Source organism: Bacillus rossius, chromosome 14 (genome assembly GCF_032445375.1).
Source record: "Bacillus rossius redtenbacheri isolate Brsri chromosome 14, Brsri_v3, whole genome shotgun sequence".
NCBI classification, from domain to species: Eukaryota; Metazoa; Arthropoda; class Insecta; order Phasmatodea; family Bacillidae; genus Bacillus; species Bacillus rossius.
In genome coordinates, this window is record NC_086341.1 from 17,986,967 (window position 1) to 18,013,350 (window position 26,384).

Genomic DNA, 26,384 nt, shown 5'->3' on the forward strand with positions numbered 1-26,384 from the left:
TTAATGACTGGCAAAGGGTCCATGGATAACCAATTAACACGGTTAAAGCAATGTAAAAAAAAAAAACTGATTAAAATTTTTTCACCCAGCCTATCTAGATAAATACTGCAACACCTGCTCCTCAAAGTACCACCTTAATTCGTATCAATAGAATTTAATTGAAAAATTAACATACCACATTGATGACATAATAGGGTTTGGGCATAATATTTCTATGTAAGTGCTACCAACATTTTTGTTACAAAATAATAATGTTTTTGATATAGGAGATATAAATCAGTTTTAAAAATATTTCTTTAAAATAATAAATTTAACATTTTCTATTATTATAAAGATTATTTAACCTATTAACGGAATTCCAGATTTTTGTTTAATAAATGTGTTTCTGTCGCGATTTGCCACTAGCGCATCCTAATACATGCGAGGTTAACTGGCCATGAAAGCTTCTGGCTTTTTTCTCCAGAGCTTTTGCCGACACGTAGGATGGCGGAACATAAACGTTGGCTGAACACACTCGGATGTACCGTGTGTTATCACATAATCGTCGCACCATTATTTTAGGACATCAAAGTACGGAGAAAATAAATTTCTCGCGTAAACATTGCATGATGTTTTTAGATTCAGAGAGCTTTGTGTAGGTAGTTTTCCCATATAAAACGATGGTTTTTAAAGTTGAAATCTAATATTCATTCGGATGTTACCGCTTACTTATTTAATTAACAGAAAGACAAAGTTGTCTGATGAGTAAATTTTCATTTAAAGACATTTTCAAACATTATGAACTTTATCTTTTCGTCTTCACCGCCGCTGTGTACCACTTGTAAAAATGTATCAAGCGCTAGTTGGCATCATTCATGTTTGGTTATGTTGATTCGCATATAGAGCACGTGCAGGTAGTCGAATATTGATAGCTAGCTCATTGATTGCATGCAACGCGCGTGCTCTGTCTGGTGCCGAGTAAACTACATTTGATAGCCCACGCTTTCTCGTGGTGCGTACTACGATAGTTATGCGCTCCGACTGACGTTCGCGTCACAGTTTTGGTTTTTCTATTTAAAGTTGAACAAAATGTGTTTGTTGCATGACTTATTAATTTTAATTGTTTGGCGTGCTTTTGTATACTCTACTTTTTAAATGAACGTACTTTCCTTGAATAGGTTTTGTTTTTATGAATAACTTTACCTAACAAAAAATGCACATACTTTTCAAACTTGATTTTAGTATATAATGTGAGACGATTATGCGATAAAACACGGTAATAGGAAATAAATATGCAATAAAGGAAGCGAATAGCTATTGAGGAAAGAGCAGAATATTGTTTGTTGATTCGTTACATTTTTAATTCACTGTATTACTAATTCATTGCATTGTATTTATGTATTTAATACTACACAAATATCGTTGCCATTGCGCCAGCACGGAAATAAAAAGTCAAAAATTAATTTTGTGTTTGTGATTTATGGAAGTGAAACCGCAAACCGGATAACCCGCACCCGAATAATTGAGAGTCTACTGTACAATGAACTTGACTTTAGAGTCTTCTTGTCCCATCTCTTATAACAACATACCATAATGTCTATGAAATGTGCAAAAGGAAAAAGTTCATTAACCCTAGAACTCTGTCTGGGGTCATTGGGGACCCCAAGCATCTTTCATGTGGCGGAAGGATGTCTAAAATTTAATCTACAAGTCTGAAGTTTAATGACTTTTCTTGCAGCATTAATTAGTTTGCTCATTGAAATTTACGACAAGTTCTACGCACTTGTTTACATACAATTCATAAAAACAGTTAAGATGGGGTCATTTATGACCCCAGATAGATTAAATGTAACTTTTGCTAAGATTTCAAAAACCTATGTATATCCCAGAGATTTTAATGTACATGAGTCGGGTGGGAGTACAAAGACTGGTAGACACTGGGAGTTAACTGGTTGTATTGCCAACTAATTGTTTAGTTTGTAATTGTCAATTGGTTTTCCCGTCTAACACTTTTCATTCCACCAGTCAGGTGGACAACACTGATTTCAGAAAGCGTAATTTGGCAACATTGATTTTAGTACACGTTAGTTGGCTACTCTGAGTTGGTGATGCTACCCTTTGTTGTTATTGTGAGCTAACCTCAAAGTTGTAGATTGAGATTGTTAGCTAAATAACAATTTTGTGTGGGTGTTTTGGGATTCATTCTAGTTCAGTTATGGAAGGTGTAAATTTTGCACGTGGCTACAGTGTAGAACAAGCTATGGAAGACTTGTTTCATAGCAGCAGTGATTCAGATGGTAGTGATGCTGATGATGATGGGACAGAGACACAAATAGAAGAAAATGATGATATTTGTCTGAATGAAATTGAAGTAGAAGAAAATTATACTTCGGATGAAGAAAGAGAAAACCAAGATACAATAATTGTAAGTAGAAGTAGAAATATTGACTGGAGTACTAAAGAACCAACAGTTCGTAGGTTACCATCTCGCAACATACAACGATTTGTATCAAGTATTCCTACTACAGTTGTTGTTAACTCGGCTACTGATTGCTTCAAACAGTTTTTTACAGATGAAATGATAGATATTATAATTCGGTACACCAATCAACGGGGAAATGAACTGAAAATGTCGGGAAAACTATTAGACTGGCGTAATATAGACAGGCGCGAGCTAATTTCATTTTTAGGTTTGCTGATTATGTATGGTGTACAAAAGGGTCGTGGGAAACCTATTGAAGAATTTTGGGATTGTGAATACGGCATTCCTCTTTTCCGTGCTACTATGTCACGGGTACGATTTCAGGCAATCTTGCGTTCCCTTCGTTTCGATGATTGCAACACAAGACTTGAAAGAAAAGAAAGGACTGGAAATAAGGCTGAACCTATACAAGAACTATTTGATTTGTTTGTTGTGCAGTGCAAAACATCTTTTATACCTTCTAGTAACATTACTGTAGATGAACATCTTTGTGTATACAGAGGTCGATGTAGTTTCAAGGTCTACATTCCTTCCAAGCCAGGAAAGTATGGCATTAAGATTTGGTGTGCTGTAGACTGTGAAAATGGTTATTTGGTGAATCTTCAGATTTACACTGGAAAATCATGTGATGGAAGGGAAGTGAATCAAGGCAAGAGAGTGGTCACAGATTTAGTGAAACATCTAGCTCAGAGTGGCAGAAACATTACCACTGACAATTTTTTCACGAGCTTTGACTTAGGTCAAGAATTGTTGAAAATGAACTTAACTCTTGTAGGCACTCTACGCTCTTCACGAAAAGAAATCCCAAATGAGATGCTACCTTCAAAAACTAGAGAAGAAAACACCACCAAATTTGCATGCAGTGGCAAAACACTATTAGTTTCTTATGTTCCAAAAAAAAATAAGGCTGTGATTCTCTTGTCTACACAACATCAGTTATTCTCAGTACCAGTAGAAAACAACTTGAAAAGAAAACCGGAAGTTGTATTGTTTTACAACTCCACAAAATCAGGCGTTGACACACTCGACCAAGTGAGCCGTCATTATTCTGTAAAAAAGGGAACGAAACGTTGGCCGTTAGCTATATTTTATGATCTCGTTGATCTTGCTGCACTCAACGCCTACAGACTTTTCTGCGTAGGCTTAGAGAAAACAGAGAGACGTCTGTTTCTAATGAAGTTGGCTAAAGAAATGGCAAAGCCTCAAGTGGAGCACCGTGTCGGTTTACCACAAGCAAGAAACACGGCTATTGTTAGTAGCATCAAAATGTGTGGATTTGGTGATATTCTAGAAAAAAAACATCCAGAACCAACCCCAAACAATCAAATGAGAAAGCGAGGAAGATGCTTCATTTGCCCCCGGTCAAAGGACACCAAATACAGTTCAATCTGCAAACGATGTAATATATTTGTGTGCAAGGAACATTCTGAAACATTAACTACATGCAAAAACTGTGAAGACGAGTCTAGAATAAATTCTGATGGAGGTGATTGAATGATGTTTGCAGTTAAGTGAAAGAAACTTTTCAAAATGCTGCAAATGTCGTGTAATACTGTATAGTGAACACTAAGAAACATTAAACCATGCAATACCTATGGAAATAACTGGATCAAATTCTGATAAATATTTCCGATACATATTGGCAGTTCAGTAAAATTTTCTTAATGGATTATAGGATGGGGTCAAATATGACCCCAGACAGAGTATTAAGGAAAATTGAGCAGACAGAGTTGTAGGGTTAATATTTCAATTATTCCATTGGTTATTGCAAAAAGTAATAATAGTTGCTGTGAATAGCACACCCTACTCATTACTATTATTTGTGGACTAACACCACTGCTCTGCAGGGAATGGTTGTAGAACATACCTTTTTGGCGTGGCAATACTCCTTATCTATGACTTCTCCCGAGCTGTATCTCCGGCCGAAACCATCTAGAAATAAACCATAGATTTATTAAACACACATAAAAAAGTCCTCTTCAGTCAGCAATACATATGTAGAATTATAAATTATAATAGGTGGTGATAAAGATTTAAAGAAACATTCACTAGACTTGCAATTGAACTTCCAGTTTTCACAAGGCCAATTTTTTTTTACGTAGTTTAACAAAACTCACCTATGACTGACTACGTGGCTACACAAATTTTGCTGAAAAGGTTCTGTCCCTGTTCCTCTGACCTTAAAATAAATGCATTTACACAATAATAAAACTAACCACACTTTTTTAAATTTGAGATCATGGTTGAAAAAAAAGTTTAATATTGGTCAATAAGAAATCAATATAATTAATAAATCATGCAAAAATATGCAGCTGTGGATAAGTGTTATGCTCGGTTAGAACGTTTATTTGGTAGGTTTTGTGAAAATGGCTGTCGGAAACTAAAGTGTTTTTGTAATAAGTGGACGGGAATGGCATTTTTACTTCGGGACGGGATTCGGTCGGGAAAGCCATTGGATTTTTGGGATCGGGATCAGGAACAACAGCGTTGAAATTATGTCACTTGTCTTGGTATACAGAAAAAAAATATTTACCATTTATATGTCCCTCAAAAACATCTCATCCATCCCATAAACCAATAGTAGTTCAAATGATTTTAAGTTCACAAAAAAATATTGATACACAAGGACAAATAATAAGTAACACATAATGGAAATAAAAACAAACATCTCATTCTCTAATCATTTCCTGTAATATACATGATTACCAACTGTCAAAACTTAAAAAATCACTTCAATGTTTCTGAAAAAATAGAAACTTATGGCTTAAATATTTGAAACAAAAATGGCATCTTTCAGTTTCTTTATTAAAAACTGAGGTTTGTGTTGTTTCGAAAGTGATGCATTTGGCAACATTGTTCATTCATTGCTGCTTTCGTGAAGTTCATTTTCAAACACAACCTAACAAAATGGTAAAAAATGTTTACGTTTTCGTCAAAAGTAAAAATTTATTATTAAAAATATGTCTGCTCACATTTGATTACTTTACTTAGTCTGAGTTTTTATTTTTAACAGCATTTATGAAGAAGGGTTGAATTACATTTCACAGATATGTGTGTTTTTGTGATATGTTTCTGCTTTGTCTGATCAATACATGTGCAAATTTGTGGTTTGTTATGTGACGTAGATTGTAACAAAAATGTAAGCATGTGTTTTATTTTAATGTAAAAAATTAGATTGCAGAAAATTTGGTTTTCCCAAAGTATTATCCTGAGAAGAAAAATTATCTTCCCAAAGTTTGAAAATGGTCTCTTTTCCAACTATCATCCACAGTTTCGGGATCCCATCCACCTATAGTTTTTGTATTTGGTTCCTGGTTGCGTAACTGCTATAGCATGACTAATTGTCTGATCATTAGTTTGCAGTGTGCATTTAAATGACCCTTACACACTATTTCCAATGCATCACAATACCTGCCAGTAGCACTGTCATTGTTTTGGTGTGCTTTGTTCTCAGATATACGCCACAGGGCACAAAAGTTTCAGACACAATGTTTTAATGGAATAAAATTTTTAAAAAATATATTTGAAAAACTGCATTTTGTAAAGGAAAATTTGTAATGACGATTTTGGAAATACGTTCTCCTGTCGTGTTTCATAAAGAGCATTATCTGATAATATTCCATTTTTATTTCGAAGGAGATGTAAGTGAAAGAAGCCATCTTGGTTTCAACAATTTTTGTCAAAAAAAATTTTTATATGTCATTTAATATTAACATTTTTGGCTCTGTTTAAGCGTAACATATAACTTGTTATTGATAGTGACTTACTGTAACAAATTTATTTTCCCTGGAAATAATAATTAGTGTTTAGAAATGAATAGGCTAATTATTTTTTCTGAATGACAATCTAATACCATTATACTGTAGATAGACATTGTTTTAAGTTTCTAGAAAAATCAACAAAGAGTAAAATTAAAATTTATAAAAATTAATGATGGCACACAATATTATTATTTTTGTGTGTTAACAAGCCAGGTACGTAGTATCAATCTGTATCCAGTGGGACCATTTACTCTACCCTGCTAACTAACTAAGAGTTAAACACACTATAGTTAAATATCAAAACCTTGTATGTACATAATTCCAAAACAAGTCAATATGAGAGGTTTTTGGGACTCCAGCTTAGTGCCAGGCGGGCACGACGTATCGGAAGTCGGTGAACCACGCAATCTTTTGTCGGCGACGTCAGCACAAACCTGGAGTGGGTTTCAACCCCAGGCCTTCCACGTAGTCGGAATGCAGGAAGTACAGCGTGCTCGTATCCTGCACTATGGTGTAGTTGCAATGCTCGTCGTCCCACATCACCAATACCGCGTCGCCGGGATTGCACCTGCGAATTCACACTTGCTCATTCGCTTATCCGAACTGAAGGCAGAAAGATATGTATGCACTCGAATCTAAGACGCCATCAATAGTAACAGACAAACAAAAATTCAAGCACAGATTTAATTGATCAACAACATGTTTACCCATTCAGCTGCTAATGTTTTTGTGAAACATCATGCTGCCCACACGAATCTGTAATAAAATTTCCCTGAAATTTACTGACTTTCAGTAACCAAAATTTCAAATTTTCCTAACAATTTTTATTTTTAAATAATTTACACATTATGCAAATTTCTAAATGGAAAGGGGGGGGAGGGAGGGGGAATAAATCCCAAAGTGGGATGTATGCGATCAATAAAATAAATTCAGCTATTCTATGCAACTTCACCAATTTTAATTTATAACTAGTAATGATAAAGCTTAAAAATTCGTATTTATTCTGTATCTTTAAACCTCCTCTGTACCATGATCATACTGGTTCTCCCACAAACATTTCACGTGAGAACTTTCTTCTTAAAGTTTGCCATTTTAAGTATAATACTTAACACTTCACTACATAAGATACTGATGTTTTTAATAGCGATAGATGAACCTTTTTTTTCCAGATGAGCTTTATTCGTGTAAAAGTTTAGTCGAGCCAATAAATGTAAATGAATGAAATTTAATACAAAACTGCCTCTCACTTTAAATTAATTCAAGATATATTATGGAAAATATATGGATAAGGGTTTTTATGGTATTGCAAATCTATTTGCTGGACAGGAAAATTCAAATAAACTAATGGAGACAGAGCCCACTTTTTAACCATTGTTCATCTCAGAACTATTTAACGCTGAACTTAAGGGCCATTTAATGTAACTAGAGTGGGACATTGACAATAAATGTACAAAAAACCAGTGCAACATGGAGAAAAAAAAAGTAAATCAGTGCTTCATGGTAAGAAGCATACTGCAGTGGGTTGTAGTACTCATATTAAGTATTTGAAATTTTCAGAATATATTTTTAACAATTGAAAGGTAATCTATGCATGCGTAATTTTATTTCATAAAAAAAAAAAAAAAGTTATAATATGAAAGGAACCTAGATATTGACTCACTTAACATACATTCGTTAACATTTGTAGCAAGCATCGACAGTTTGAAAATTAAAACAGGCCAGGCAAGAGCTATAGATTTTTAGTTTGATGGTAAAATAGAAGAGATTAAGTTAGCTCAATTTTTGGGCACAGTTTAAAAAAATCTCTAGTTTTTAACTTTGGAGTCAGCCACACATAAAAACACAGCAGGGCACTTTAATTAAAAACCAAATAATGAATAAAAAAGAGAATCTCTTAAATAAATAAAGAGTTTGGAAACACATTTTCTAAAAAGAAATTTGTCAAATACATCACTCATGAACAGAATGCAAGAGCCGAGAGGAAACATAACTTGTCACAGAAAATTTCAGATTTTAAAATACTTTGTTACTTACGAGGCTATACTGATCTTCCCCTGCTGAACCAGAGATGTTTGGCTTCGGGTCTGAAACACAAACATTTAAGTAAGATTTTAAATATGATTAATATAACCCTACTTTCTACTAATACAAGCATACACTATATCTTTCCTACTGAACTAATTCAAATTTAATTTGGAAAGAGGTAAACCTGCAAATTCAAACGGGTCAAGGATAGTTTAAAATTAAAAAAAATCATATTTTATGAGTTAATCAACACACATGAAACACACAAACCCCATGAAATCCACTTGAAATTTAAAAGTATGCAGTTCCTATTAAAAGCAGTATTTTCAATTACGATAAATAAATCACATGAACAAATAATGAAAGTGGCGAGGATACATTTTGAGTGGAAACTCCAGCCCTTTCCCATGGTCACTTATATCAATATATGTTGCCTGCTCACACATATCCAATGCTCAAAATTAACATGTTTTGACTGAGCATAACACAGTTTTATGTGATGAATAGATGTATTGCAGTAAAATCATCAACGCCCAGTGAAGTCGGAAAAAGCAATGGGCTGTAATGATACTACGCGACTGAAATCGTGGGCAAAAGATAGTGTAAAATAAGTGTAAACATACATATATCCTTACAAACAATGTGACACTTTCTTTTATTCCCTTTTATTCCATATAACCAGAATAAATTGAGAAATGTTGTACCATAAACAAATTTTGTCGGTGTATTTATATTCACACACAGTCTCACTTGCACTTCAACTAAACATGTGCAAGTTTTGCTTTAAGCCAACTCAACATGAAATACTAAGACATTAAGTTTGGCAAATATTAAAAACATCAAAATGTCTGGTAAAATGATGATGAGGCTATCAATTGCTGTGGTTCTTTATAATGATACATATTCACAGTGAAATGTCGTTAATCTGACACGGTCTAGACCACAGCTAAGGCGGATTAGAGATTTTGCCGGACTATCGGTCGTCAATATAGTTTTTTTTTAACAGTAAAACCAAATGTGAAAATATGAACTGTTAGATGTAACCCACTAGAAAATAAGAAACACTGTACTGAAATGAAAAGGGGCAGTAACACTAAACTCTGAGCGAACTTAAAACGGCCAGCAGCGCAGTAATGCAACGTAGCCAACGTCAACATCCGGAATCCCACCCAAAAAAAATCTCAAATCAAGCGGCTCAATTGGCGATGGGTCACAAAATAAGCCCAACCATAGAATGCCGGATTAAAACACCTTTCTCTGTATTTATAAATTTAAGGCATGTTAGAAAAAAAATATTTCATTAATATACACCCTTCAAACATATTAAAAAAATTAGTGAAAAAATTGGTTGTCTGTAAAGTCGGTTTACGGACGATAGTTTAATGTGACGTCATAACAAAACATTGATGAAATGATTGCATACTTTTATGAATAAAATTTAATCATTTTTTTAAAATTGTAGGGCTGATCGGTTCCCACATTTTCAGTTCGGTTCGGCTCGGCTCGGTTTTCTATTAAAAATGTCGGTTTTCGGTTCGGTTCGGTCACTACTTCAAAATTTTTCTTTGAGCTGTCATACCAAAAAAAATTCCACTATAGTATTTGATTACTTGCAATATCTTGCAAAAGTTTAATTTCTTAGGGGAGTCACTTTCTCAGCAATATAAAAGTTATTTTCAACTACTATTTGTATTTATAAATAAGTTTATATGCTACTGAAACAACCATATGTGTAAAAAGGAACAGAACAAAACAGTTTAGAACATTAATAATTAGTATTACATTAACCTTGTTGCCAGCTTGAATTTATGAAATGTACTGGAATAAAATTCAATAGCAATAATGTGATTAAAAGCAATATACAAATAAAAACTTCCTACTGTAGCCTCTATGCCGGGAGTTAATGGACAAGCCAACATAAACAAACGTCTTAACCAAGAAAACGTCTTAACCTACCAGTGCATTAAAGGCAGAATGAATCATAATGACCATATTTTCAAAATACACAAGTAAAGTATTCATATTTAGTATGCGGTATTTACTAGGATTTTTTTTCCGTCACGTGCGTAACATCATCATCTTTGCGGAACACGGGCGGTATTATTTTTAATTCTTTCGTCACAGATGTTCATAGTTGCCTCCAATTACCAAGACGTAGTGGCAAAAAAGAATTTTTATTTTACGAGAAATCAAATACTCTAGACTATAACGACGCAAAGCCGCAATAATCACGCGCGAATAGTAAACAAACTACACTAGAGTCCCGTTATAGCGAGGTGTCACGGTTCCGGGTTTGATCCTCGCTATAACCGTGTCCTCGCTATAACCGAATTGGAAAAATTTTGGCCCCCAAAAAATAAAAATTAACCGAAAATAGCATAAAAATTGTGTTTAAACCTGTATAATTGGAAAATAACAGGTTATATTAACGAAATATTAATTTCTGTGAGCAGATGTGTGAATTCTCTTTAAAACCATACCCCATAAGTACGGATGCGATCACCGATTGCGTCAAAATAACCAGAATACCCTACCACGCAGTGTTGCCAGGCGTAGCACACAAAATTCGGGTACACTTACCTCAAAATTCGAGTACTTACGGGTACGAGAATTTCTTATTTCGGGTATCATTCCGGTACACACACAAAAAAAAAGGATTAAAACATAAATAGCTATCTTCTTAAACAAAAAAAGTCATATATGACACAATCTCATAGCAAAAACTTTTATAGTTTCAAGGTCCGTGTGAAGAATATTAAAATGTGTGGTTTTCGCAGAACGAGGTGGAAGGGATAGATTAGGTCTCAAATTAAAAAAAATATATAATTTAGAGGTCAGGAACAAATAACTTCGCTAATATTATAGTTTTTAGTTAACAGCTCAATTATATTATATGATTAAAAGTAAATCAAAAGAATATAAGATCTTCAAAAGCATTATATATATAACTTTTCCTGGTACAGTGCAGAGTGTTTCACACCCAACTACACCTCTTTTTAAACAATACCAGACCCTCTTAACGCATGGCTATGCTACTGAGTTTTTTTTATGAGTATTACTGGTGAACAAATGGGCATATTATAGTTTTTTAAGATTGGTTTGTAATATCAGTTGATACTATTTTTGAGAATACTTTACCTATGTATCAAGCTTTCCGAATGATTGAATGCTTTGTGAGAGAATAGTACAGTCCATTTTTGTAGTATTAAGACTGCTCTCTCACTTACCTTACCTCTGTGTAGTTCTTGACCGTGTGTCTACACTCCGTAATTTTGTTGCATAAACAGGATAAAATTTTGTTTTTAAAGTGTGTGTGTTTTCTTGTAGTTGACCTCACTTTAAACACCAAATTTTTTATTGGGGTTAAATTGTAATTATGTACATAACTGTTTCTATATACTGATATTTTTTTCTTGCTAAGTGTTACACTCTTAAATCGTGGTTTTAGAAGTGTGACAGACTTTCGCAAAAAAAAATTACACAAATTTTTATATGTCACGTGTGTTTAACAATTTATAGAAAGTTCAGGAAATATTTGTGGGACGTTCAGTCACCAAAAGATAAATCGTCTTCAGCAGTGACATGTAGTTGGTTTGATGTTTGTGGTTGCAGGTCTGCATAAACATTTGCATTTGTCATTCGATTAAGTGACATAAATATAAATAGCCAAATAACTCGGACGTTACATACGTTTACCAGGCAATTTCAATTGAAAAAAAAAAGACTTATTGAATAATTTCATTCATGTAAATCATACACAATTAAAAACGCAGGAGTAGTAATACATAAAAACAAGTAACTCAAGCAAGTGGTTCTACACACGAAAATATTTCATATTTGCTATTCGTTTACCTGTAAATCCCCAATATATTCCAAGTATGTTGGGTCAAACCTAACTCTATAGAGTTATCTTCCTAATATTAACTAATAAAGTTACTGTTATAAAACAGAAATATTTTATTAAAATAATAAAGTTGAGAATTTTTTACTATTGATTTTTTCGTTTTCTAAAATTCGGGTACATTTGCGTACCCGAGCAAGTCTTCTCGGGTACCAGGTACAGACACAGTAATTCGGGTATGCGTACCCGAATTCGGGTACGTCTGGCAACACTGCTACCACGCCACGTAAGTATAGCATCTCAGCCCGCGGCCAACGCAGCATTGTCCTGCTATCTATCGTCGACGCGGGCTGTCTGCTGGCGGCCATGTTGGTTCGGGATGTTGCTAACAGGTGGTGCTAGTGTAGCGCGACGATTTAATTCCTTACAAAATAGCAGGAGTGCGGCTGCGGCAACGCACGTACGAATCAAACGAAATAGTCGCTGGAAAATTATACTTTTTCATTTAAAGAAACCTGTAAACTTTTTTAGAAAATAAATTTGGGATTAAACTCAAACCATCACCACCCCTTTCCCGGACAAATACCCCAACAACTGACCGAAACAGAAGTTACAAGAAAACTGTCCTAGCGATTCGGAAATAAATACGGTAGTTCCTACTAGAGGTGTAAAAGTAACGAAAAAATGCGTACCCGTATGTATTCGTTACTATAACAATTAGTACTCGTTACTATCGTTACGTTACTCGTTACTTCTGATACCGCATAATTTGTTATGTTGCAGCAACGAATCCAGTCGTATTGCGTACGCGTACAGTATGACGTCGCGTAAATAATAATAAATAGAATATAAACAATTAATAGGTAGTTTTTGTTAACCAAGAAACAATTAAATCTCATTAGAGCGGCTTTTTAATATTATCTCTTTTAAGATAACAAAAAAAACGTGAAAATATACGCAATTATAAAAACAAAAACATACATATTTCTAATTTGTAAAAAATACTTTTTTACGTTGTTTCTGTTCCAATATCAAACTTTGTCTACACACGGTACAGATAACTAACGGAAGTTTGATAAAATAAAGAAAGGACGGGATTCTATTTTTAAAGCCACGCACTTAGGTGGCGACTGCACGGCTGAAGAATGTGACAGGCGTCAACGGCAAGATGTCTAGTGGCGAGCGAGAGGGGTGGAGATAAAGCAGACAAATAACAAAAGCGCGCTTCAAGCTCTCACGCCGTAAATTCCTCAAAAATACCTCGTTATAGCCGTGTTCTCGCTATAACGAGATTCTACTGTACATCTAAAGGATAAGACGACATGCACATTCATTCTCCAACTGCCATTTGGAACGGAACTTGGAAGGCAACTAATCGATCCTAGCGCACGTATAGCGCATTCTGTGAAGTGAAAATAGAACTGAGTGACGCCATGCGTCGTGAGCGCCCTGCAGAATACGAACGGAACTAAGCAATGCTACGAACCAGAATTAAATAAATATTATTTTAGTAACGGAAGTGATATATCCTTTAAATAAGAAAAAACCATATATTTAAGAGAAAATAGTAGTATTCCGACAGAAACTTCCGACGTTAAACATAGGAAATAGTGAACTGTAAGAAACGCTTAGACTTTACTATCCCATGGTTAAAATGGCGAACATTAAGAGAATAGATGATTTAAACGTTTTATAGTGAAAAACTTAGCATGCGTCTTAAATGTGTTTTGATGTATTATGCAAGCGGTACGTTTCTTATCCAATATGAATGTTAAATACATTATTTGGTAGATACTTGAAGTTAGTTTTTAATGCCCTAATAAAAACCGAATCATCGGTTTTTTCTGGGAATTCGGTTCGGCTTCGGTTTTTACTAAAATGACCGAACCGAACCGAAAATTCGGTCAACCGATCAGCCCTACGTTATTTTGTATGGATACAAAGAAGGAGTGAAATGAAATCTACAATTTAATTGAAAAATTTACTTTCATTTGCACTTATTAATTCAAATATGTTTATTACTTTAATGAAGAGAGTATTTTAACTTTAACTTTTATACATGTTTGCTATTTAACTTCTTACAATCTGTGTTATTCTGTTAAGGATAGGACGATGATAGGAAAAGTAGGAAACGAATGGGAGCGTTTCAAGTTTAATGTGCCTCGAAAAAGTAAAATCGATGGTTGTTCCAATCGAGTGGAAGAGAGATTGATGCGGCGCAAGCGTAGAATGAGTGTAACGGGACCATGTGTGTTACGGGACTCTTTTCCGTGCGTGCAGCCTGCGTTCATCAATTTATTAGACATTGTCACATCAAAAAAAAAAAAATTCAAAAAAGCCTTAAATAATTTAACTGAAAATGCAACTCTACTTAATACGCACCAACTTCTCCTTCATCGCCTGTTCAGACAGCAAGCTTCGCTGCGCTGGCTCTGGACTAGTCGCCACGTCACGACTGGCGTTCCCTTCCCTGGAACAAACAAACAAATAAAATAACGCACAACTCATAAACACATAAAAATTAAATGTTCTGTCCCACACTCGTACATGCATATCTCGTTGTTCAAGCTCTCAACACTGCGTGCCTCTGGAAAAATATTCTCTCCCCTCATCACTTTCTAGCCACGATAAACAAAAAAGAATGGGTACGTGTCAAAAGTGGAACTTCAAAGATAGCGACACAAAACTGTACAATAATGTGTGCGAGTAAGCGAGTGAGCAAGTGTAAGAGTGCATAAGTATAAAAGTATGATAGAACCCAAGTATGGTAGTGTGCAATTATACTAGTGTGCTTAAATGCAAACTTAACATCGAGCACCGCTACTGGTCTTTATGTCATGTGTTAACAAGTAATTTGATAGTTAAAATGTCCATAATTTCGCCTAAAATACAGTACACGCTGGAGGATCGTAACTGTAAGACATGAAGACAAAAATATTTTAAAAGGTGTTTTCAGGTTGCCTGACCCTGTACTTTATTCGTTACTCCCCCTACCCCTCCCAGCCATCGATCACCCCATTCATGAGAGTTGCACTTCTTGTTATGCTCCAGCTCATCACCTCGACTTAACCTACTAGCCAATAGCCCTGAGCGAATATCAGTTTTTTGATACCAAATCAAACGTTTAAAATATTTTTGAAGTAAAATTGAATTGCGAAAAGTGTTCTCCTCGAAGCTGTAAGGTATTTTACCAACAGAAAAATCGCCCCTGCTATAGGTCAGTTAGAGCTATAATTTGGGCCTTAAAAATACTTCCCAGTAATAGTCGCCCTTAAGTAAGAGTAGCACCATATTTCTGTCAGAACTTGTGCAGGATCTGAAAAAGTAAAAAGCTGGGCTTTGAAGAGGGCTGTGGGTTTTTCATGGAATGTTGCATTTAAAAGCTGAGGAACAACATGCAAAAAAAAAAAAAAAATACAGTTATGTTGTGTCACAGTTGAGTTTTAAAAACCTGTTGAAATAGACAAGTGGAGATAGTGCCAGTTACCGTAAATTTTCGATTGTGGGAGGTAGGGAGAGGTAAAGAGGTGGAGAGGTAAGGGAAGAGGGGGGGAAAGAGTGGGAGAGAGGAGAGAAGGGGAGAAAGAGGGAAAGGGATTGTGAGAAGGGGAGATGGGGAAATAGTGATGAGGAGAGGGGGAGAAAGAAAAGGGGGAGAGGGGAGGGAGATATGAAATAGGGGAGAGGGAGAAAGAGGGAGAAAGAGGGAGAGGGGAGAGAAAGAGAGGGGGATGGGAGAGAAATAGAAGGATTGGAAGGGGAGGTAGATGGAGGAGGGAGAGAGGGGGATGGAAAGAGAGGGGAGGGAGAGAAATGGGAGGGGAGAAAGAGAGGGGAGGGATAGAAATGGGAGGGGAAAAAAGAGAGGGGAGGGAGAGAAATGGGAGGGGAGAAATAGAAGGGGAGAGGTTGAGAGCGAGAGAGAGCGAAAGAAAATCGTCACCATCGCTACATGGCCACAAGATCTCACAGAAAGGGCACACACAAAATCACTGGTTTATTTTTATATTTCCCCTCTTCCAGCCGAATGCCAGCCCAGCAAGACACATCACTCACCCTCCCCAGCTACAGCTGGGTGACTGAGCACAATGGTGCCATTCATAGTGCTTTTCATGCACTGCTGAGATATTTTAACTAAACTATTTATACTTACTCGTAACATTCTTATTAAAAACCAACACAGGAGAATTATTTACACACGTACTTAAGAGAGCTTTGATCGACTCGCTTAGTCAAAGCTTCACACAGGCCTAGTGGCCATTAAGAGGTTCCTCAACGGGAATGCCAGGGCAATCCACTCACGGCACGACTGCCACCGACGAGTTCATGTCCGCCGGGGATCCGGTCTTCCTCTCCCCGCTGCCGTCCAAGGTGCAGGGCAGACTGGATGGCCCGCTCCCCGCCACTTCTCCCCCCGCCTCCCCCTCCGGCTGAGCCCGGTCCGATGCGGTCACGCTCCGGACAGAGTCCAGGCTCCTGCAAGCATGCGGTCACGTACAGACAAGGTTTTATGTTACCTGTGAAAGATCTGTGCAACGGGAGTGCATGACTTGGTGTAAGCTTTTGGGTTGTTTCTGTTTCGAGAAAACTGTTGTGCTGTTTTTTTTGGGGGGGGTTCAATTCATCATTTGTGGGTTTTTTTTTTTTTTTCGTTCTCTTAGTCCATTTTTCTATGTTTTTCTTTGTTTTGTAGACCGTATTCCTGTTATGGAATATTACGTGGTGTATATATACCTGTTGACAACAGCAATTTTTGCTTAATTTGTTTTTTTTTTTTCTTTTGGTTTATTTGTAGTTTTCTTCTACAGACATGCGTGTGCTTAGCAATGGCGTAAGTCCGAAAGCTTACATCAAGTCAAGATTTTATGGTTTTTATTTATAGGCCAATTTTGTTTTTATACAAGGAGATTTCGGTGTTACGGTTTTCATTTTTTTTTATTAATTATGTTACTTCGTGATGATAGCCTATTGTTCAATGAATATGACACTTAAATTGTACTCATTTCACTAAAACAGTTTCACCAAGACTGATAAAAGATGCACTTTTAACTGTAAAAGTTTATAATAACTACTCGGATCAATAAAAATAAATTGGGAAGTGTTTGTATGTTTGAAAAATTTACCAATGCTGTATTGTAAAATCAAGTTTCTTATAACAGTTCCAAGATCAACCGAAGTAAAAAAAATTCCAATCTAGTTAGTAATGTATTTTTATAAAAACTTCATGCTAAATATGTTACATTATCTGAATTAACTATATTAAAAAAATTGCACTTAACTGATTTTAATTATATTTTTATTTAAAATTATGATTAACTTCATTATTTCAGTTGCATTTTGGTGATTCATGGTGTATTTCGGGTTATACAGTATACCGGCATGCTTTTTCCTAAAATTTTCGTTTCATCCCAATTCACCAAATGATCTTGTACCTAGTGATAAGTAGGAACAAAGAAAACTCACAGGTTAAACTACAAGATAAAGTGAAAGATCTTTAGGGCCGGTCTTACCATCCCTTGGCAAGGTCCGGGTAAAATTTATCTCCTTGGCAAATGACAAAATGCGTCTTACCACCTATGAGTAGGCGTACCCGGAAGATAAATAATTGTCGATTTTACCGGGAGGTTGAAGCTCTGGGTAAATCGCTACCCGGCAGATAACTAGGTATATAATCTGTGCGCCACATCGTGGCGCGTTTATTGCAATGTGTTGAATTGTGTTCATTTGCCAAAACGTGGTGCATGGACTGTAATTTTCTTCCCTCGTTTATCTAATTGGCCGAAGCAGGGTTCGTTGATGTCGTCAATAATGTTCGTGAGATTTTTGGAGACAATGACGACGATGAAGAGATCATTGAAGTAATCAATGCTTTAGCAAGAGGTCCACGTATTTTTAGAGAAAGACCAGACCATTTGAACCAATGGAACGATAAAGAGTTTTCAGCGAGATTCAGGCTAAGTAAAGATACAGTTCTGCACTTGGAAGAGCTTGAACCACTGATTAGATCGCGAACAGACAGGGGATTGCTTTTACCAATAAAAATGCATTTGTTTTTACATTACAAATGTATGCTTATGCTATATATTCTGTAAAATTGAATGAAACTGATAGGTTTATAGGTTATATCGGACGATAACATGTGCATAATGTTTACATTGTCAACATCGCTTCAATAAAATATTCCTGCTTTTATTTTGTAAATTACATTCAGAATGTGCTTTATTTTGGCTGTTCTGAATTCTCAAAGTGCCTTTTTGTATTCCTACCCCAGTGTCCTAACCTACATGTAAACAACAGTTTGTCATCTTGTTGCTTTTATTTCCCCCAGAAATCATGCAGTCTCGCTACTGAACAAACTGTTGCTGACACTGCGGTTTTATGCCCTGGGAACAATGCTATCCAGCGTTGGAGATTTTGTAGGTGTCAGTAAAGCAACAGCTTGTAGAATAATTAAACAAGTGACATTTGGAATTGCTTCATTGAGACCTGCATATATTAGGATGCCATCATGGTCGATTAGGTCAGGTCAGTTACATTATAAATACTTTCAAACTAAGCAGACATTAAAAATAATATAAATTAATTTTAATGGTTGTTTACTTTTAAAGTATTTATAATGTAGCTGACCTGACCTAACAAACCGGGACAAAGGATGAACGGTAGGAACTCACGTAATTTTTTTTTACTTATTACTTGCGCAACAAATAAAACATTAAAATTTGAAACGTTAAAAACTCACCTACGTTAGAGGCGGCTACAATTCCTTTGCCATTAGTAGAAAATGATGTAGTCATTCTACCTACGTCGCGAAAATAAAAAAATCATAAATGTAAACAAGCAACAATGGTCGGTATTGTGATGGAAAATAAAAATTCGATATCTCCTAAAGTATTTGGAATTTCTTATCTCCGCCGGGTTTATTGAAAAGAGGAAGTGAAAGAGCATAAAATAAAAGTATTTTCGGATTTTTAGCATTTTTTTTCGCACATACCGCGACTCTACATATTTACCGAGAAAGGAAATTCTAATTAAAACTACCTTAACCTCTTCTCCTTGACAAGTTTTTTTTTTATTATTATTAATTGCTGATCTCAGGCGGTTACGCCAAACAACCAAAGGTTCAATCGTTTCAGGGTAATCATCAATTCGTAGGTAACCAAATATCAACATGTAAATTTTACACCCATGCCTTACCCGGGACTCGAACCCAGAACCCCTCGCACCGTAAGCCGGTGTGCATCCGACTACGCTACGGAGGTCGGCTCCTTGACAAGTGTTTATTTATATTCCCAAATTACCGGGCGAATTTTCATCACAATGTAAATACACTAAGCCTTCGGTACTCTAATGTTTAGCAAGATAAAATAAAAATCTGAGGGCCAATCACAATCATTGTTTCTTCAATATCTCTGTCAAAAATATACCAACCTAACACACATCCTCGCTATCCACAGGGCAAGTTCCAGTTAGCTACACGGAGGTGTAAATGGGATGGTAAGACAGGACCATCGGGTAAAGGGTCCGGGTAGCTTATCCGCAGGGTAGCTACCTGGAAGTTTGCCCAGAGGATGGTAAGACCGGCCCTTAATCTGGCAAAATCACAGGATATCCAAACAAATCTGCGATAAAATTTCCCTGACTTTTCCCTGACCTAAATTTTATATTACCCTTAATATTTTTTTTTTCTTTTCAAAAATAGGTACTGTATGTACTTGAGAATAATGCGTCTCTGAATATAAAGCGACCCCAAACATTTTGATAGTGCTCTTATGAAAACATCTTTATGGATGGAAATCGCAATTACAATACGTAGCACTTGAAAATTAAGTTTATATTTACTAGACCCTTTCTGGTACCCCTTCCCTCAGTAGAGTGAGATTTACATGGTCTCTTTTGGAACGCCCAAGCCGCAGTTAGAAAAAAAAATTATATTTAATGACTGTAGTTAAAAAGTGGCATCTGTTCAGAAAGCAGAGGATGTGGTGGTATATGGTTGTTCTCTGGGAGGGTGAAAGAGAAGGCAGAAGGGATGCCTTTCCTGGAAGTCACAGCGAAGAGAAGCAGAAACAAACAAGTGACACTCCATCTGCACCCTCTCCATCCCGCATCTCTCAACTGTCACTCCTGTGCAGAGGTTCAGGAAGGCCCCGGACTAAAGTGGCATTAAGTGATGCAGTTTACAGGCAGTTTCAAATAAGTGGAGATTCAGGAGGCGGTAAAAAAAGGTGGTCTAAAGTGGCAAAGTGACACACTTAAGAGGCAGGGCATTTTACGATTCCAATGCAACCCCACTTTAAGTTTAAAAGGTTTGGTAAAAATCACTGCATTATATTCAGGTAAAGTATACAGTAGCTTATCCGTTTCGCAATTTTCTGAAAGAAATAATAATGAAAATACATTTTTGAACTTTCCTATAACTGGAATATAATTTAAATAACAAAATTTTAAAAATTCAAACACAACCTTGCACATGCCATTTTATGTATTGATGGGTCGAATCCAGATTTTCTCTAATTCCAATCCAGAGAGTAACTTGAATATACCCATTGAATCCGAATCTTGGTCCCAAGGGTCAAAAATAACATAATGTACAATAAATGAAACATACTAGCTATGGTGTTGAAACATTATACCCTTTAAATGGTTGTTTCACAAACACACAAACTGAGTTTCCAGAATCAATACATTCTGAAATTTCATTTTAAAAATTACATGTAAAAAGTAAGATATATTGAGGCATGGTAACATGATAGGTAAGAAGAAAAAAATTCTTCAGAGATTATCAGTGTTGAATTTTTAATTTAATTTATTTCCTGCTTTGCTCTAAAGTCCTACATCCATTGTCAGCAAAGAGCAGCTTAAGATACTCATTCTAACTTTATTCCACTCTTTCATTTTATCACTACTTGAATAACTTATAAACTATGTATGTTAAAAATTAATCATTGCAATCAGTCAAAAAAACTTTTTCTCAAATTTGATTCTTTAAAAAAAAAAAAGTTTGATGAATCTGAATATACATCACAATAGTAATAAACAAAACAATAAATGAGCAAAAACACAAAAATTTTAAGTTTTGAAGAGACATTTAAAACATTAAATTTATTTTTAATATTTAAAAAAAAAAAGGATAATTTCATGTTTACAAAACAAAATATTTTTTTTTGTCTAAAATGTTTCCTGGAATGCATTGTAGTTGGTAGATAAAAACTTTTTTTTTTATAGTTTTTGAAAGTATAAATAATGTAGTTCTCACCAATTACATTAATTTTCTTAAAAAAAATTTAGATCCTTTTTCCTCAGATATCAAACTAAAGATTTAAAGGTATGATGGTATTTGAGGATTTAATTAATTATAATTGTAGATTTGTATACCATATTCCATTCCAATTACCTCTCCCCCTTGCCTTCATCAAGTGCAGCTCCAAAAAATTTCACTTTTTGTTACACAGTGATGAGTAGGGACAATTTTTATGGTATTATCATTGATAACATCATTGATTTCATATTGTTTTCATATTTCATATTTTTATTAACTCTGGTAACAGATAAATATAGCATATTATTAAACAAATATGAAACTTAAATGTTTCATAATACTTAAGTTCACCGAAACAGTTTACTGTGACTGATAAATAAATGATACTCTTTCATGATATAACAATTAGTAATAATATTTCCAAATACTCAGAACAATAAAAATAAATTTTCCAAGCAATGCTGTGTTTGGAAAATGTGCCATTCCTGTAATGAAAAACTTAGTTACTAGAACAGTTAAACAATCAAAAATGTTAAAAAATAGTGCAATCTATTTAGTACATCAATTTGGTACAACTTTAAAGCTAGATATGTTAAATTCCACAACAAATTTTGATTGAAAATGCTGACTATTTTGTGCCTTCAGCCGGATTTTGGTGCTTTATGGTGTGTTAACTTGAATTTTAGTGTAATGTGGTGTTGTGCCGGATATTAGGCATTTCGGCACATTTTTTTATTGTTATTATAGTCTAAAATTATTTTTTGGAAATTTTTATTATTCCGACGTTTCAAGAAACTAATCATATAAGCACCTGTTTTGGACTTTAAGAATATAAACTGGGATAGTTTAAACATATTTGTATTTTTTTTATTGATTTATGTATTTTTTTTAATGAAGCCTTTTTAAAATCTAATTTAAGGCCGGCCCATATATTTTTTTTCTTTCTGAATATTTCTGAGAGCTCTTTAAGTACGTAATTTATATTGTATGTTAATATCTTTTAAGAACTGTTATAAGTTTCCTAAGCATGGAGTACCGTATTTACTCGCATATAGGTCGCCATCGCAGATAGGTCGCACCCATAATTTGAGGTCTTGAATTTGGTATTTAAGATTCCCCCCCATATAGATCGCACCGGTAATTCATTACCGCGCCGTGCGCCGTGCGCGGAGAAAGGTCATTGTACTCGATCAGCTGCTGTTACGGCACACCTGCTGGCTCTCTTTGTTCACCGAGCTGCGCATGCGCATTATAACTCACTCAATGCTCCGCCCAGACTCGTAACCTTGCATCAGCAGCCAGCCAATAGATGCGAGTTTAGCGGAAAAAAATATAAGCTCCACCTCCCGTGTACCAGTTTTGTCCAGTTCTAATACCAGTTTATTGGTATACGCACCAGTTTTCTCGCTGCCGTGACATGTTCAAGTTTACGTCCATCTTGAGGTCTTGATACCAATAAGTAATTATTTACGATCCCCAGAAATAAATTGTTAGTTTAAAAAATATGCGTCAAATGTACAATACTTCCAAAATTATAAAATACGTATAAAACAGTTACCAAGACTCCGCTCATTTTATCTTGTGAAGTTTGTCTCGTACCAGTGTTTCGGCTAAGTTGTGACATAAATACAGTATCAGAAATTAACAATCAGCCACGTTCATACATTCGTGAGTTTACGTTTTTCCCTCGTGCATTTAAGATTGTCTCCTGCTATAATTACTCTGACTTTTACACGCCTAGGCTTAAATTATTACATGTTTAGAAATAAAAGCAACTTTTCATGTTATAAAATATGTATATTTTGCGATTTAAAATGTTCATTGCCGACTATAAACGTTACGTTTTTCACGATGTTTTTAGGCCTACTAGCTAATCTTATCTACTCTTAAAGTACCCACGGTATTTTCTGGTTGTTTATGGTTGTTACGTGACGTAAATAGCGGGATGGATTCGATTTTTGAGTCGTAATTTGCTTGAAAGTATTGTATTGGACTAAATGGGAACTAAATGGGAACTAAATGGGACCTGAAGAATATAGTGCAAATAACGGTAACGTAAATAAGGGGTTTCGCTGTATGTGTACATTGTAAATAAATTTGCCTATACCTATATAAACTTCTTTTTCGCATTTTAAAGCAAAATATTGCAAAAAAAAATTCCTCAAAAATTTTCTTCACATATAGGTCGCACTTCATTTTTTCCCCATCAAATCTGGTAAAATTGCCGCTACCTATATGCGAGTAAATACGGTAATTATATTCAGACGGAACCACACCTTGTTTCTGTTCATTCTTTTTAACCTTGTGAAACCTTAAAGATCCCCAGCACAGTGTACTGGCATGCTTTTCGGCGTTACTTGGTTTTCATCGCAATTCCCTGGCAGCGAGTCAGTTTTCACAAACGCGAGCGTGCAAACACACCGGCAGCTGTGGGCCCTGTTCAGGCGCTGGATCTCCTCCCGATGCCTCCGGCACTCCTCGACGAGGGAGGACTCGCGAGCCAGCAGCGCGTCCAGCTGGCGATCCTTCTCCTCCACCACCCGGCCGATCGCCTCGTTGAACCACACCTGCGGCCAACGACGTCGGCTCACCGTCCCGACAGAACACTTGACACGGTGGTCGATGACCCCCGACCAACCACAGGTGCACTTGTGCTAGCGAAGCGCAGGGTGTCCACAAGGAAAAAAATTTTTCGTGCCAACTTAGGCGAGAAAAAAGTAACTAGATTTGAAAAAAAAAAAAGTACTAAATTATAATTTGTTATGGTTTTTAACAATTCAGGAAGTTATTATGACATTGCAATGCTCTAACATTAAATATATCACACCAAACACACACATACATTCCATAGTTTTTAAAAATAACTACGCTTAATAATAAAACATATTGGAGTTACTGTAAAAATATTATATCAAAGAAAAAAGAACTAGATCTGTACTTGACCACTAAAAAACTTACTAGATCTAGTACGAAAGTACTAACTGTGGACACCCTGGTAAGCACAGTTATATCACAAGTTTTTGTTATGTCCAGGAACTTCAATGAAGTAAATTAAAACCGCAAGCATTATGTATAAAGGAAACATGACTTCATGATTAAGGGATGAAATTGGATACGTGATGCGGAACTTTTACCCATAAATCCTCTTTCGACTTGGCCTACATGCCCAAGGTAGATTTCAAAGTTCACACCAGCGGGAAGCAAGATAAGTGAAACACTCGCAGGTGTTTCTAGCACAGGTCTTCACGTCGTGCACAGGACAACTGAGATTTTAGCGTTAACCATAATATTAAATGGCATGGAAATGAAGATAAAGGTGTAATGCCAATTCCTAAGGGTTCCAACTGCCCAGGCACACATACGGTGCGGAGAGTTTCAGGAAAAACCACGCGATTTCAAAATTACTCAAGATATGCGAGTGGGGTCTGTTTACGAAAAACATTTAAGAATTTGCTGAGGGCTTAAAAGTACTTTTTATTTAGGATTAAGATTTTAAAATGTGTTTTTAGAAGAGTGAAAATGGCAAAAAGTCATGTTTTCAGAGTAACCTTAAGGCGTAAAACAACTAGTGCAGATTCTTGAGAGCACTTAAGGGCCTTGCATTACACCTTTATCTTCAGTTCTCCGCTATGTAATGTTACGGCCACCGCTCAAATTTCACAGTTGTCCTGTGATGACGAGAAGACTACGCGCCAGTTCAGAGCCTTGCCCTCAGCGACTATACCACAATAGAAATACCAGCGAGCGTCGCGATTATCATACCGCCTCACTAACACACATACACCCCGACCAGACGGGCCCCTTAATTGTTAGCAAGAATCTGTAATGGAAGTTTCATGCCCTAAAAATTGTTCTGGAAAACACGTGTTTTAGCCATTTTCGTTCTTCTAAACACACAGTTTAAAAACTCAATACAGGAACAGTTGAACTCAACCACCCTCTGCATATTCTTAAATGATTACATAAATAGCTGCCAATCTGATATCTGGAGCAGCTTTCGACTTGTGCTGTTTCTTCTGAAGCTCTGGAAACCATGTGTCTGCGTGGACTATAAGGAAAATGACGGTGCTAGCAGAAAAAATGTTAAATATGGGAATTTGTAAATCCCAGGTATGTGAAAATTACGTTATACTGTACTATTCCCAGTTACATGTTAAATTTCACGTATGAAAGTTGAAACCCTTTCAGAAGATTTCCACTTGATCTCCGTGGAGTCTCTACAACTTTCCTTTTTATGTATATTCAATGTGCGACTGTAAACTGAACAGTCTCGTCAAAAAACATAAGGCCAGACAAAAGAAAAAAAAACTGCTAGTGACTTCCAGCAAAATTATTGTTTATTTCAGGACTTTTTTTGTGAATATAGTGACCACTCCTCCAGTTAAGTTACTTTTTTGCAACTTTCCCCGACTTAAGTTATTACTTGGTCTGTGCGAACCTTCAACTAAGCAAATCAATCGAAGCTCTGTTTAACATTCAATTTGACTTCGCCAGAAATTTTGCTATTGTTTTTACATGAAGCTTTCGTTTGATGCAAAACTTCACGTATGACATGTTGCGGAGTTTTAAAACACGAAAGCATAAGATTCACTCATGAAAATATTTAGCCCCTTGTGTTTTGTTTATGTTTTGCACAAATAGAACAGGTTACTTAAAAAAAAATCCAATGTGGCACTCTCGCTTGCTTTTATGAATGCTCAACATTATGCATGGTTAGTTTATTATTTTTAATGAATGGTGTTATATACGGGGCCCAATTGGTTAATCACTTAATTCAAACATTACGAACATTAAATTTTTTTTGCTTCATTCAGTATTTTATAAAAAAAAATGTGTAATACAGCCTTGCTGACTGACAACAATATTCACAATTTAATTCGATTTGCGTGAATATTTTAAAACATTCAATTCGATAATCGCTTTGCATCAGAAAACTAGTATTCGCACCAGCCTAATTATAACACAAACAACCATATCTGCAAATTTTAAAAACTAAACAAAAAAAATACCTTAACATATTTTTATGAACATACTAAA

General features: G+C 35.6%; 1 protein-coding gene across 2 annotated transcripts in view; it reads right to left on the minus strand.

The window, feature by feature from the left end:
* Nucleotides 1–26,384, minus strand: part of LOC134538689 (RB1-inducible coiled-coil protein 1) — a 104,774-nt gene that overhangs the window by 10,348 nt on the left and 68,042 nt on the right. For both annotated transcript variants that reach the window (XM_063380118.1, XM_063380119.1), the window contains exons 16-21: nucleotides 23,769–23,914; nucleotides 16,391–16,564; nucleotides 14,471–14,558; nucleotides 8,257–8,306; nucleotides 6,657–6,790; nucleotides 4,329–4,393 (exon numbers count right to left, since the gene is read on the minus strand). In XM_063380118.1, coding sequence (XP_063236188.1) covers nucleotides 4,329–4,393; nucleotides 6,657–6,790; nucleotides 8,257–8,306; nucleotides 14,471–14,558; nucleotides 16,391–16,564; nucleotides 23,769–23,914 — 657 coding nt within the window. The remainder of the gene's footprint in view (nucleotides 1–4,328; nucleotides 4,394–6,656; nucleotides 6,791–8,256; nucleotides 8,307–14,470; nucleotides 14,559–16,390; nucleotides 16,565–23,768; nucleotides 23,915–26,384) is intronic.